The 14,902-nt window shown below is 37.0% G+C and overlaps 2 protein-coding genes across 2 annotated transcripts; both read left to right on the top strand.

Annotated features, from left to right (window-relative positions):
* Positions 1 to 265: 265 nt before the first annotated feature.
* On the top strand, positions 266 to 2,237 carry LOC6036425. Its single transcript, XM_001846425.2, has 8 exons — positions 266 to 526; positions 596 to 842; positions 907 to 1,048; positions 1,121 to 1,203; positions 1,266 to 1,463; positions 1,521 to 1,695; positions 1,754 to 1,839; positions 1,899 to 2,237. Exons 1-8 carry the CDS (start codon positions 401 to 403, stop codon positions 2,114 to 2,116), a joined length of 1,275 nt encoding a protein of 424 aa, XP_001846477.2. The 5' UTR covers positions 266 to 400; the 3' UTR covers positions 2,117 to 2,237.
* A 4,581-nt stretch (positions 2,238 to 6,818) lies between these two features.
* On the top strand, positions 6,819 to 11,993 carry LOC6036426 (testis-expressed protein 9). Its single transcript, XM_038263387.1, has 4 exons — positions 6,819 to 7,595; positions 7,659 to 7,869; positions 11,310 to 11,477; positions 11,622 to 11,993. The coding sequence occupies exons 1-4, from the start codon at positions 7,066 to 7,068 to the stop codon at positions 11,847 to 11,849; spliced, it is 1,137 nt and encodes a 378-aa protein (XP_038119315.1). The 5' UTR covers positions 6,819 to 7,065; the 3' UTR covers positions 11,850 to 11,993.
* The last annotated feature ends 2,909 nt before the right edge of the window (positions 11,994 to 14,902 follow it).

Here is a 14,902-nt window from a genome sequence, read left to right as displayed (position 1 = left end):
CCAAGGCAATGCTGTAGAGCGAATAATTTGATTTGAAAGTTTGACCTTGAATAAACAAAAATAAAAGCATGCAATGTAAACAATAACAAACAAAGTTTGTTTGGTTGACCATTCTGGCGACGAAATGTCGTTTTTTCAAGTTTAGATTATTTTTCCAACACAGCACAAGCCCCACCCTACCCATTGAAGAAAGTCTATCATTCTTATCGGTATGTTACAACGTCGCAGCGCTGATAACAACAGTCGTTACCTGTCGTTAATTGCCACAATTAGGGAGAGTGAAAATGATTTATTAGCTCATTGGTCTCGACTGCCACAAGTCGAGAACCGGTTTGTTTCACCGTCACAGATCACGTCGAGTAAATTCAATTAATTGCGCAAACATCCTCATCATCCCGGAATGGCGCTGCAAATTCGGCAACTCACTGCAAATATTGGCTGGATGCTGTTTTTGCTGAAATTTTCACGAGTGTTTGGCCAGTTGGGGATTCCTAACAATTTAATATGCACGGACGATTTCTGCGACGTAAGTACAGGGCAATTAGGGTGCAGCCCCCTCGTAGATAAGCAGCTAAACTTGTTGATTGTTTGCTAGAATTACCGCGAAGCCAACGAGTGCGAAGGATTACGAACGTCTTGCAAGGTCCAGAACGCCACCCACAATGGGATCGCGTTGCCATCGATGACGCCGTGCTCGTGTTGCCAGATCTGCATCGATAACGTGAAACTCGGGGAGGACTGCAGCGTTGGCGGGCTTGGTTCGCCCGTTCCGACGGGGATCTGCGGCCCGGGGCTGTACTGCATGGTGGTTGAAGGCGAAGAACATCCAACGTGTCAGCCTAGTGAGTGGGCGGGGTGGGTGTGGGTGGGTTTGGTTCATGTTTATAGTCTTGTTTTGGTTTGTAGTGCACGCGTCTAGCCAGTGTTACAAGGAGCAAAAAATATTCGACGAGAAGCGCCAGAACGGAACTATCGGACACCTGGAACAAAGGCCGGCCTGTGACGCGGACGGTAACTTTGAGCCGGTTGTTTGCATTCCCGGACAAACGTGAGTATAGTGATGACTATAACAACTGATGGCTTTGAATGACGACAATGTTATTAAAAACTTTTGTTATAGTTGCTATTGTGTGGATGAAAATGGAAAGCGAATCTTTGGAGAAGATATTCACACGGCCAACATTCAAATTTCAATGAGATGTGGTAAAATGTCAAGTTTCATATTAAAGTAGAACAACTTTAAATCTAACATTTCTCCGACGTAGAATGTTCACGGTTGGCTGCCAAGGCCCAGAAGCTGCTCAACTCGAGATATCCGATATTCACGTCGCGATGCGATGCCAAGGGATCGTTCGATCAGCTGCAGTGCGTGGATGACATTTGCACGTGCGTCGACATGCACTCCGGGCAGCCAACGTCGGACAAGAAAAATATCACCCGTGGGCTGGCGGGACTTGCGTGCTGTAAGTGAGGGGGATCGGAATGCTTGCTGAAGTTTACATTGATTGTTTGTTTTGCAGACAATAAATACAGCCACGAGAACACAACTTACCTACGTGACTGTGAATATGTCAAATTATCGCAGTTACGTGACATTCACGACTATGAACTACTGGGCTATAATGTTTTGGAGTTTGAAACGGACATCTGTCAACCCGATGGATGGTACAATCGAATTCAGTCAAATATTACTCAGTAAGTAATGATCAAAATAAGTCTCCCACGTGTAAACTGAACTGTTGCCAAATTTCAGCAAATATTGCGTGTTCAAAAATGGGACCATAATCGAACCTTATGTAGTGTCTAAAGGTTCTGAGTTCGCCACCAAAATGAACTGCAGTAAGTAATATCCACTTAAAAATATTTATATTTAAAGTGACCTCACACGTACCCACCAGAGTGTGCCCGAGCGCGAACGCTGCTGATGGAGAAGACCACACTGGAGGTGCCGGAATGCTGCCCCAATGGGAGCTACAAACCGCTGGTCTGCCGAAGGGGACAGTGCTACTGCGTTGACGAGGATGGCAAGCAGGTGGGAGTCGAGCGGCCCGCCAAGAACAAACAGGAGCTGGAGTGTTTTGACGCGGAAGATGTTTGCAAAAATATTTTGCGGTGATGATGGTTGAGCAAACATTTTATTCCGAAACATTGCTTTTTTAAGTATACTGAAGAACCAATTGACAAAAACGATATAATTTTAGCTTTTTTCAGTGCTTTGTAATTTAGTAAAATTTTGAACGGATTTAAAAACTTTTGCAGTTTTCACATTTTTTTAATTTGGTAATTTTTTATATTTAATTCAGTTTTTTTTATTTTTCTTACTCTTGTTGTTGCATAAGAAAATGAAATGATTGTTCCAAAATGGTTCCTAATGAAACACATAGCCTAAAGAATTTTGAAAATTATGTTATTTTCTGCAGAAGAACATATTTTATTCGATTATTTATAACCGCATTGAATTGAATTGTAATCATTCATTTGTATGAATATTTGCCAATTGCCTATCAAGTAAGCCATATACAGTATGCCAATAAGTTTGTACACCCCTCGGGTACTAGACACATTTTGTAATGGAACATGCAATTGGAAGTTTGACAAAAACCTAGTTAAACGTTTTGTTCAGAAATTCATGCCACACAAAAAGCTCATTAAAAGATGATTTCTATAAAAAAAGCTGTAATAAATACTTTTGAAAAAAAAAAAAAACGATCAAAAAAGTGTGTACACCTATTCATATATAAACAAAAAAAAAAGTTATTTAATGATAAATCGATAAAGATTTCGAAGTTTTCAGAAAAAATAGGGCTGGAGGTTTCACAATCACATAGACTTTGCATCTAGCAGGAAACGTGAAAAATAACCCAATGAATCAAAAAGTGGCTATAAAATCATAAAAAAACTAAATAAGGCAAAAGATAATGATAATAGGTCGTAGAATTATACTAAAACTTTCAAATACAAACATACACTTAACATCATAAATGCAATAAAAATACTAAAAATGAAACAAGAAAAACCATAAATTAGAGAAGTTAAGTTTATCGTAGAACAAAAGATGCTCAAAATGACCATAATGAAAATACGGGAAAAATAAAAAATGGCCTGTAGAGGGGGGTTACTTCATGCAAAAATTTTAATTTTCTAAGTGTATTTACATTTTTGAATTTGTGATATTTTTGAATCAATTGATCTCATTTGAGCTCAATATGAACAATTCAATGAAACCATCTTTAAATTTTATTACTTCTCGTAGAAATCTAGACTTTTTTCATCACATCAACCCAACAAAAAAGTTCTCCGATCGGGCTCAAAATTTTTCTGGAGATTCCTTGGTCAAAATTACTAGAAAAAAACACTTTTTTCAAAAAATCATAACTTAAATGAGATCCGTAAAAAAACAAGTACACACATGAAAAAATTAAATGAAACTTTTAAATTCCGTTTTGATGGTATCTGGACCAGCTTATGTCTGAAATAGTAGTTTATGCAACAAGTTGCAAAAAGAGGATTTTTTCAGCACGAGTCGTACATTTATCCAACGAGGTTCACCGAGTTGGATAAATACGACGAGTGATGAAAAAATCAAGTTTTGCAACGAGTTCCATACAACATTTTTTGCAATTCCGAAAAACACCCTTTAAACAGAATTGTAGGTCAAATGTCAATGCATTTAGTCAATGAATCGTTTAAATCAAAAAAATGTTGAAAAGTATTACTTTTCCAAACAAGTGCTGAAAAGTTCAACTTTTCAGCATCCATTTCAGTGCTGAAAAGTAGAACTTTTCAGCATTGTTTTGAAAAGGGTTACTATTCGATTCTGTTATTTTTGGCAGTGAAAAGTAGGCTGTTTCGTCGTTCGAGAATGACAGGAAAAGTAAGTAGTTTCACGACGGAATTGCAAAAATATATTTATAGATTTCCTTCAACAATATTACGTAATACACTCAAAAAACGAAAGGTATTCATTAAAAGGTATCTGAGATATGATATTTTTTCTCCTCTTGGTACTTAAACATGCATAGGGCATCGCTGAAATTTTAGAGCTAGCGCAGTTTCAGTGAAAAAAGTAGATTTTTTTTTTGTTTTGCCATGTTCTTGTTTTGGCGCACAGAGCACCGATTTTCAAGAAAATTGTTCGAGAAATCCGATTAAAAATATTTCTGCAATTCCATTGTGAATCTACTTACTTTTCCTGTCATTCTTGAACGACGAAATAGCCTATTTTTCTGTACCAAAAATACACAATCGAATAGTAACACTTTTTAAAATAAATGCTGAAAAGTTCTTTTTTTCAGCACTGAAATGGATGCTGAAAAGTTGAACTTCAACATTTTTTTATTTAATCGATTTATTGACAAAATACATGAACATTTAACTTATAATTTCACTCAATGGGTGTTTATCTGAAATTCAAAGATTGTTTTTATCGAACTCGTTGCAAAACTTGATTTTTCAGCACTCGTCTTATTTATCCAACTCGGTGAACCTCGTTGAACAATTGTACGACTCGTGCTGAAAAAATCCTCTTTTTGCAACTTGTTGCATATACTACTATTTCAGACATAGGCTCTTAAATCCAGACACGGTCAAAACGCCATTATTAGTTTTCATACGACTTTTAAAATTTTTTGGCTGTTTTTTTCGGATCTCAAATTATTTTTCCTGGAAAAACTAATCACCTTTGATTTGCGTTCAAGACAGCTAAACTGCCCCTGATCGCATAAATAACCCATATGCACTTTCATCGAATTTGATTTATTGATGCAGATTGGTTCAAAATCGTCTGCTCTTTCAAACAAGGCTATAACATTCAGTACTTTGTTCTAGAAATAATGGCCTATCTACAATCACTTAGCTTAGAAAATTTCACTTAGCTTAGGAATTTGAATCAATGGAAATGAAGCCGAGCTTCTACAATGGAAAAGTAATCAAATTAGAAACTGACGTATGGTTTGAAAAATTTCAAAATCTACGGTAAGTTGACGTTTCAATATCAAAGGTAAACAAACAACTGCATAGCAACGTATATCAGCCCAGCAAAATTTCTAAGTTGATTGTGGATGACGAACGTAAGTTGCAGACTTTCCTGAGTAACTACTTTACTTAGATGTTCTAAGCTAAGTGATTGTAGATAGGCCATAACTCACCGCGTTTCAAAAGAAAGGTGACAAGTTTGGCTTGAAAAAAGAAGTCAAAAGTTTTCAAAACATTACTAAATGTACGAAATGGTCAAATGATAAATTTTTAACTAATTTTAAGGCCTCGGGACCGATGAAAGTGTAGCAGATAGATAGGCCATAAGGAGGAAATCAATTTTTTTCGCAAAAACTTCTGTGTGTAACAAACTTCAGATGCGTTTTTCTCAGCATACTGTTTTTGCATATGGGTTATTTATTTTATCGGTTTAAATGGCAAGTAGACGAAACTGGTCGTTTTTGGGAACAACCTAGAACGGTGTAGTTCACCCTTATGGCCAAACAAAAAAAATACTGGTGCCGGAAAATGTTGAGCCAGACCGGAGAACAAAATTTAATTTAGCTTACTTTTTCAAAAGGTCCTATGTACATAGGAAACCTGTTGCGCATTGGTTTTTTTGTAAAATTAATCTATGAACATTGAGTGTATCTTTTTGACACCTTATGTCAACACATTCCTGAAAGTACTATTTAAAAACATAACCTGGCCAAATACGTAATGATAGAAAATGATGAAACAAAAAAACAAAATAAGGCATCAAGAAATAATTCATCAACCAACAGATACTCTCTACTGATCGAAGTAAACCATGCGCGTGTGCGGATCGAAATATTTTTCGCTGTCAATTTTGTGCTTCAAATTTTCTTTCAAAAAATATAAAAAGTACTTAATTTTGCCCTTTTTTGGCAATATCCGGTGGAAAACTTGGTGGTCACGGACAAGCGCTTCAGCAGTTGTATCCAGCGGAGCATTTGGAACAAAACCTTCTGGAATTTCGAAAAGGAGTTTGTTGCAGATATCGAAGCAGCGTCCCGGCTTCAAATGGAAAGAATCATCATAATCAAGATTGTCCAGCAGCAGCATCCGGTTCACTTTGACGGAGAACGGTGGAGTCCGTCGGCAACGTCACCAATCCCAGTAAAACGTCGTGGTTGGCTTTTTTAAGTTTGTTGAAGGGAGGTCATCGGATCGCAAGTTTATAAAATCGGACAACTCCCGGAACTCAAATGAAGCTGTCTTGAAGCATACATTATTTGGTGAGCCCGTTCTTTTTTTATAAAACATAAAACTCTCTCACTAATATTATAACATTCGCTCAAACCACTCAAGACAACCACGCCAAATTACCATTAAATACGCGGTAGGGTGTTCCCTTGGTCGTTCGCTGTGAGTTGTGGATTGCCTGCTTCTCTAATGAAGGTTCGACTGAGGGGGCATGCTTATTAATTTCTCGTCGCTCCATACCCTCAGTGACGTGATGGGAACAAGGAGCGTCTATGCAAAGTGTCCCTACACCCGCTACAAATTTCCGGCACTTGGGAGGAAAAAGGGAATGATTTTGATTTATGTGCCGGTGTTTGTAGCAATAAAATTCGTGCAAAAAAACTTATGCACGTGGGTGTACAGATTATGGAGTAAAAGATGATCGAATTGTTCACCTAGCGCTCACATGTGTTCCAGGACCAAGTTGCCTGCGGGTATGGGGATCATACATACATACATACAAGAAATAATTCATCAACCAACAGTTAAAAAATAAACCAACGCTAAAACAAAAAAAAATATTCTTAAAATTTCATAAAGCATAAACGTAAAACAACATCGTTGTTAACTTTAAACATAAATCCAATCATACTTTTCATCACACTACACCCTAAACAAAACAAAACTTTTTTTGTAAACCCAAGCCACACAGGTTACCATGCGTACCAATTATGTTTGCGCACAGCATTGGGCAGCATAAAACATTGAACCAAACGCCGCACAATTGCCAAAGGGTTCGCCACCCTAAGCAAACAAATTTCATTCACCGTCGAGCTATTGAACCCTGAAGTAGCCCTGCCGCAGCCGAAGTTGAAGGTGACAAAAATGGATGCCGTCCTGTTGGAGCGCGAGCGGGTTCTGTTCCGGCTGAACGAGGAGATCAACGCCAAATCCCGCGGGCTGTTCGAGCTGAACGAGAACGCCACCTGGATGACCACCAAGAGGCGCATGAAGAACAACATCCGCAAGCTGGCCAACCCCCAGCAGCAGGTCGACGACTCCGGGAGCAACTCTGGTGATAGCAGCAACAACAAGGAAAACGATTGCGACCAGCTGACCACGGCTACGGCAGCGTCCGACACGGAAACGGAGTTCAACGAGCTGTCCCAGTGTACCACCAACGAGGACACCAAGTCCCTGCTGGAATCGGAAAAGGAGACGTCCATTTCGACGGTCGATACCAAGGTTGATTTGCAGCTTGTGAAACCGGGCGGTGAAAAAAAGATCAACAACAAAGCCGTTGCCAAGCAGGCCGGTGGCAACAACCCGGGGGCCAAGAACGTGAACAAGAACATGGCCGATGTGGTGCCGAAGGTGCTGGAAAAGAAGAACATCAGCTCGGAGGGGTTGATAAAGTGTGTAACGATTTGTTGGTAGTGCGTTACTTGGTGGAAATTCAAATCATATAATTTTTGTAGATTTTTAAAGTCCAAAGTAGCCATCATTCAGACGGAGCTGGAGACGGTTCAGAAGCAAAACGAAGCTAATGTTAAGGATTTGAACTTGGCACTGGATCGGTTGAAACAGTTGGAAAGCTTCAAGGAGCAGTTGCTAACCAAGAATGCAGCACTAGAGCGTACGGTTAAAAAGTTTGAGGAACGCAACTTGGAACTGGACAAAATGGTGAAGGTAAACTAAAAAAATGAAAATTAGTACAGTATCATAAGTAATATGGCCAAAATTTGTTCAATTTAAGTTTAAAAAAAAAGCATGACTTACCTACTCATCCCCTAACCTAAAGTGTACCCTCTGAAGGTGTTTTAATTTTAAGCAGATATGATTTTTTCAGCACGAGGCTTACATTTATCCAACGAGGCTCACCGAGTTGGATAAATACAAAGAGTGCTGTAAAAAATCAAGTTTTGCTTCGAGTTACCTCCAACATTTTTTGCAACTCTATAAATCACACTTTTATTGGAATTATAAGTGAAATGTTTCATGAATTGCTCATTATTATTATTGGTTTATAAAAAAACACTGTGCCACTGCAGTGGTGAATTTTTCATGCTTTTTTTTTCATTAAACGGTAAAATAAAAAAATGTTGAAAAGTATTACTTTTCTATAAAGTTCTGAAAAGTTCAACTTTTTAGCCCTTATTTTCAAAGTTTGACTATTCGATGCTGTTTTTTTTTGGGTTCCGAAAAGTAGGCATTTTTGTCGTTCAAGAATACCAGGAAATGTTAGAATTTTCGCGACAGAATTAAAACATTTTTTTCAATCCTCATTTGAATATATGCGCAATTTCGTACAGTATGTAAAAAAAATATTTACACCCCTTGGACACTATGCACATTTTGTGATGAAACATGTAAACAATTTAAAATTTTACAGAGACCTAGTACTACGTTTAGTTAAACATTTTGTTTACTTTTTGCTCAGGTATTTAAACACGTGGCTTTCATAGAAAACCTAGATGTCTGGATATCAAAAGATCGGAAATTTTATGCCCTTTCCGAAGCCACATAGCAAAAAACGAAACTATTGGCACTACGCCCCCCGGGGCATGGCCTTCCTCTAACGTGGGATTTCTGCTCCAGCGCCTCTGACGAGACAGGAGAAACCGGGACCGACGTTTTACTTCACCATCCGATAGAAGCTCAGTGGATAAGGCGGGAATCGAACCCGCGTCTCATAGCATCATCGGGATCGGCAGCCGAAGCCGCTACCCCTGCGCCACGAGACCCACATAGCTTGACTTGTGAATTGTGGGCCGGTTCGGATGCCGGCGGATTTTCCGACGACGTAATTCCGGGTTGGTACGAAATTCCAACGAAAAATCTATTCTATCGTTACAAAGACCACCAAAACAGCATTATACCCACTCCAAAATGATCATTTAGCAATTCTATGGTTTAGTTGAATTAAAAGTTTGCAAAATTAAGTTAAGATAAATTTTATATAGAATTTCCAGAGTTCCATAAAATTTTATACTAAGTAAAATAACTTTATAACTTTTACTTTATATTCAATCCCAATTTTTTTTTATTCAGTCAAGGATGCCTATTTGGAGTTGGGCGACTGGATTTATGGTGATTTGTCTACAAATATTTTTATTTATGTTAATTTTTCGAAAGGTATACAAACTTTTTTGCACCTTTTTTGATTTTTGTAATAGTATTTATTATAAAACTTTTTATATAAATCATCTTTTCATGAGCTTTTTGTAACAAAATGTTTGGCATGAGTTTTCGAACAAAACGTAGTACTAGGTCTCTGTAAAATTTTAAATTGTTTACATGTTTCATCACAAAATGTGCATAGTGCCCAAGGGGTGTAAATACTTTGTTTACATACTGTATATTAAATAGCGACTTTCTCAAAAATCTGTTTATTCGAATTCATTACACACGATGAACCCAATATGATTTTTTTTACTCTTATAAAATAATAATAAATTTTAAAATTTCTTTTATTTTTCCAACATATTTTTTTTTGGTTTCAACAAACTATTATGATCACTACAATTATTTTAAAGATTAAATTAACCAGCAAAAGTGTTATCAAATTGCGAATTAAGAACTGCGGAAATACAAATAATTACAATATTCCGGGGTGGCACTTGTAGGATATTAATTTATTTTAATATTTTTAATATCATTCAAACGGTGAGTGTTTTCTCATGATTATATTTTTGAAAGATATGCTAGACTAGGACAACAATGTCCACGTACGTTTTTTAATAGTTTTTTTTTTCAATTGTGCTTTAAAAAAACAATTTCGATAAAAAAAATATTGTTTTAATAACCGGGATGACTTTCATAGTCATTGTGTTTCTTACAACTATCGGCATCAATGTTAGCAAATTTAATTGTTTACGTCAAATTGAACATAAGTTGGGTAAAATGTATAACTAAGTTTATAAGCGTTTAATAAAATTCATAATATTTTCCCTATTTGACTAAAACTCATTTTTTTTAAAAATATTCTTTTTGTCGCCATCAATCGATTCTAAAGCATGATTTAAAAATTCCAAACTTACTTAGAAAGTTGAACTAATAAAAATGCAATTAAATCTGACGATTTTTTTTATTTCTGAAAATTTAGAAAAACTTATTTTAACTATTCTTAGTGTGAAATTGACTAAAGAATCCTATAATTCAGGCCGTTTTCCAATATAAACTTATTTTTATCTAGAAAATTATGCGGCTTTTAGAGCATTTAAATAAACGTATCTATCATGTTTTTGAAATTATAGTTGAAACATTTCAAAATTGGTTTGTAACTACTTCTTTAGGTACTTTATACACTTTTCCCTTTCAATTCAGCTTCTAACAAATAAAATTTTTATTTTGCGCAAAATTTTCGACCTTCAACTTATTCATATATCAATGTTATTAATGATCTTTACATGTTTAAATTAAAAATATATTAATAATTAAACCCTTTCCCTGAATTTTGAAAAAAAAATATGGGAAAACGATTCTTATGACCATACGAAAATTATAGTTTGGAAATTTTGATTTTTGGGTCATATATGACCCATCAGGCCTGAAAGGGTTAAAAGGGTAACACAGACTATCAGAAATTTTTACATTTTTTTTTTTGAGGTATTAAAAAGCAGTTTTATTAGAAAGTCAAAATTCTGTTCAGATTAGTTCAATTCAGAAACAAGGAATGTCCATCATTTTTTTTCCTTTTTACAAAACTTGCAAGCAAATTCACAAATTGCTTGCAAGTTTTGTAAAAAGGAAAAAAAAATGATGGACATTCCTTGTTTCTGAAAAAAAAATCATTAAGGAAAATAAAAACAGACAGAAAGGCTGTTCTTTTCATAAATTTTGGATTAAGTGTATAAATTGGTTTCGATTGAGTAATAAAACGTGTGAAACGGCACCCGACCCTAATCAACGGAAAATGTGTCATCCACCATTAGCCGACCCTCCGAATTGGCCCCCAGGCCAAAAACGGTTTCGCACTTCCGCTCCCGCGGTCATCGGAATCACCTCTCCAAGGCCCTCCAATACCTATCGCACAATTTTATGTTTGCAAAATTAACAACCACCCAACTGACCCACTTTCGTCTGTTCTCCACACTTTTATTGGCAAACACACAAAAACACACGTACAGGAAAGGGAAGTCCAAATAACAAACGGCGCTAAAGAGTTGTCAGCGGCGCGGACCGAAATTCGCTGCGTGACCCAGAACAACCAGAACCTGGAGAAGCGTCTGTTCAAGCTGCAGGAAGACGTTGACGGGCTCAAAGTGAAGCTGACGATCGCGAATGACGCCGAGAAGGTTTGCTCTGCTTTTGTTTTTCAGATTGCATTGGTGCATTCGTTTGATGGCTAGTTTGTATTTGAAACTTCAAGTTGAAACTAGCCAAACGCTCAAATCTCTGACGTAGGTCTCTTATCTCTCTCTTCTTCCATGACGAATTAGGAGACGCGTGACGCTGCACGTCAGGAGCGGTTGACTTACGAAAAGCAAATTAAGCAATTAAGAAAACAAAGAGGCGAAGTGCTGGCCGATTACAAGAAGCTGCTGCTGGTGGTGGACCAGATGAAGAAGCAAAACATCCACGCCGACCAGACGCGCCTCATCAGCGACTTTGAGCGGGACTACTTCAAACACCTGGACGATGCCTCGACGTCTTCGCTGTCCCAATGAGGTTTCGTCTTTAGATTTGTAGCATTTCTAGACTTGTTCATGGTAAACTTAGACTGAACTAGAGTGTAGACTATTTTTGATAGCAGTACAGTTTTTGGGAACTAATCCCACCGTAAAATGTGCAACAATAAAGTAATCTTTTTCTTAACATTCCTCTCCAAAAAAAAGTCCACATTCAATTCACCTTGATCCAAGAAAAAGTAACCCATCACACAGGCCAGACAAATAACCTCCGTCACGAAGAATGCACCTTCCTTAAATTTCCTGGTAATTCAACCAACGACAACCGCCGAGTGTCATGCTAATGTACCATGCCCGATACACCACCGACGGCCGTCTGCTGACTTCATAATGTTCCGTCACCTCAGCCCCACCACCACCTGTTGAGCATGCCCTTCCCGAGTCATCAGCGGGCATGCAACGCGTATCGTGTACCTGCTTGCCTTTTTTACCTCGACATTCGTTCTACACGTATTTTTTCTCGCTGTTTTTATTCTGTATTTGTTTGTCTATGCCGTTCGGTTTTGTTCCGTACCGCGCGCGATCGCGATCGTCAATGTTGTTCCTCGTCATCGTCATCATCGGGCGTCATTATCGGGTGGAAGTGAATGCATTTCTATAGCCGATGATGACTTTTGCCTTGCTCGGCGATCGCTCGGCCCTACACTCACACCAACACTAGTGCGAGCGATTGTGTCGATCTGCGTAGGATGGTGACCGTGTGTGATGGTGGTGGTCTTGGGCGCCATGTTGGATTGACCTCTACCGATGATATTGGTGTTGTGTTGGTTTGACGGCGCACTAACACAACGAGAGATCAAATCCATCAAAACAAAGTAAGTGATGCTTCTGAGACTAATAAATATTTAAAAGGCAAACGAAAAATGATTTTGATTTTGATCACATGAAAAAATATCAGTAACTTTAGAAGTAATAAATACAATCTAAATCCCAATTTACACTGATATCTCAATCTCTTTGCTAGAATATTGCATTATGCTGCATCTCTATAAAAAAAATCTCTTATAAAACTTTCTTCTACTTCAACGATTAAGATTCCTCATGATAATAAATATCTAATCAAATTATTTTCTTTCCATCTTTCGCATATTTCTCCTATTAATCATTCCATATGTCACCCCGTGCAAGGCACCAGGCCGTAGAGAACCTCGCAATGTTTCCGCTAACGATCCTTCTATTCAAATATAATAAAAAAAAACAGCAGACCCATTCAACAGCGAACTCACACAGCGTAATGAAGTTCCGATCGGCGCGAAACGATGATGATTGTCGTAGGTTGAATCGAGCGTATCACATGCTCACTAATACTCGCGTAGGTGGGTTAAGGGGTTATCTGCAATGATTTTTTTTTATTTTTTTTTATTTTTTAAACTTCATTTTATTTTAATGATATATATATTTTTTTAAACTTAAAAACCGATTCTTGACGGAAGTACAATTTCGATTTCAGGACGGTTTTTGTTCCTCGGTTCTGGCCACGATCGAGGAGGTGGGTGGAGGGGAAATAACACAAATACAAATTTAAATTGCATGCAATATTTTCACGCTAAAAAAATGCAAATTTCACGCGTACCAAAATTCAAAAACATAAAATTTCACAGAAATACACTAATCAAATGATCTTCAACACAAGTGCAACAAACAAAGTGCCAAAATATAATCTATGACAAAATCCTTAAAATTGAATAAAAAATTTCCAATATCCACAGGAACATAGCAATATCATCTTATATCCTGAAAATTTCACGGGAATAAAAAAAACCTTAATTATAAAGCCAGATTTTTAAGATATAAAAAAATCTTGAAACACCACGTTTAAAACTTCTCATTTCTTTTATAATTCTACCTTCAAAATAAATTAGTTGCACTTATATTATAATAGGGAATGAAAAAACGACTTGATTTAGTATGTTTTCGAAGATATTTAATGTTGATATAATAAAAGCCTCCAAATTGCGATCTCGGAATGCTCATTTTTTTATCTACTATTTATAAATCATCCTGCAAAGTTACAAAAACCCAATAATTTAACAAAAAAATAAATTGTATCAGTAATTGCAGATTACAAAAAAAAAAACAATTAATTCCCACAACTGGAAATGTACTTGAAACAGGTGAGGGATGTAAACGGAATGTAAACGGCACATTTTTTAAATTATTCTTGCGCTTTTCGATGAAGAATTCGTTTTATCGGAATTCTGAATGGAAAGTAAGGCAAGCGTAACAAGCTAAGGAAATGCTCATTAAACCCCTTTAAAAACGTAAAAAATCTGTCGGATTGTTTGATAATCATTGTATTCCAGATCTTGACTAAGACTTTGATAGAACAAGTTTCTAAAAAAATCCAGTTTTTTACTGTACAAAAATGTTTTAAATATCATTGATATTACGTACGTTCAACTCAACAGTGGGGCAAGAAGAACAACCCGTTGGAGCAAGAGAAATAAATAAAAAAAAATAAAAAAAAAAATGCATGAAACAGCATGTTAATCTGCTTACAATTAAACTGTTATCACTTAGCCAAATCAGATAAGAATGTATTTGAAAAGTTTCTTTCGTTTTGCCTTCCTCACTGAGGTAAGGCTATAATCCTGCTCTAAAAATGAACTTTTTATTAAAAGCTTGAAGACCCACCTTCATATATACATATCGATTCCGAATCGAAAACTGAACAAATGTCTGTGTGTGTATGTGAATGTGTGTGTGTGTGTGTGTGTGTGTGTGTGTGTGTGTGTGTGTGTGTGTGTGTGTGTGTGTGTGTGTGTGTGTGTGTGTGTGTGTGTGTGTGTGTGTGTGTGTGTGTGTGTGTGTGTGTGTGTGTGTGTGTGTGTGTGTGTGTGTGTGTGTGTGTGTGTGTGTGTGTGTGTGTGTGTGTGTATGTCTTCAAAAATCTTGCCAAGTTTTCTCAGCACTGGCTGAACCGATTTTAATCGAACCAGTTGCATTCGACTTGGTTTAGGGTCCCATACATCGCTATTGAATTGTTTGTAGTTTCGATAAGTAGTTCAAAAGTTATGTATAAAAATGTGTTT

The sequence above is a fragment of the Culex quinquefasciatus genome, chromosome 3, assembly GCF_015732765.1.
Source record: "Culex quinquefasciatus strain JHB chromosome 3, VPISU_Cqui_1.0_pri_paternal, whole genome shotgun sequence".
Taxonomy (NCBI): domain Eukaryota; kingdom Metazoa; phylum Arthropoda; class Insecta; order Diptera; family Culicidae; genus Culex; species Culex quinquefasciatus.
This window is presented reverse-complemented; position numbering and strand designations above follow the sequence as displayed.

Bases quoted from the DNA above. Each gene is read 5' to 3' on its own strand.
- LOC6036426 (XM_038263387.1), top strand. From the start codon at position 7,066: ATGGATGCCGTCCTGTTGGAGCGCGAGCGGGTTCTGTTCCGGCTGAAC. The intron at 7,596-7,658 runs GTGTGTAACGAT...TAATTTTTGTAG, and splicing joins AGCTCGGAGGGGTTGATAAA to ATTTTTAAAGTCCAAAGTAG. The intron at 11,478-11,621 runs GTTTGCTCTGCT...ATGACGAATTAG, and splicing joins TCGCGAATGACGCCGAGAAG to GAGACGCGTGACGCTGCACG.
- LOC6036425 (XM_001846425.2), top strand. From the start codon at position 401: ATGGCGCTGCAAATTCGGCAACTCACTGCAAATATTGGCTGGATGCTG. The intron at 1,049-1,120 runs GTGAGTATAGTG...CTTTTGTTATAG, and splicing joins GTTTGCATTCCCGGACAAAC to TTGCTATTGTGTGGATGAAA. The intron at 1,696-1,753 runs GTAAGTAATGAT...GCCAAATTTCAG, and splicing joins ATTCAGTCAAATATTACTCA to CAAATATTGCGTGTTCAAAA.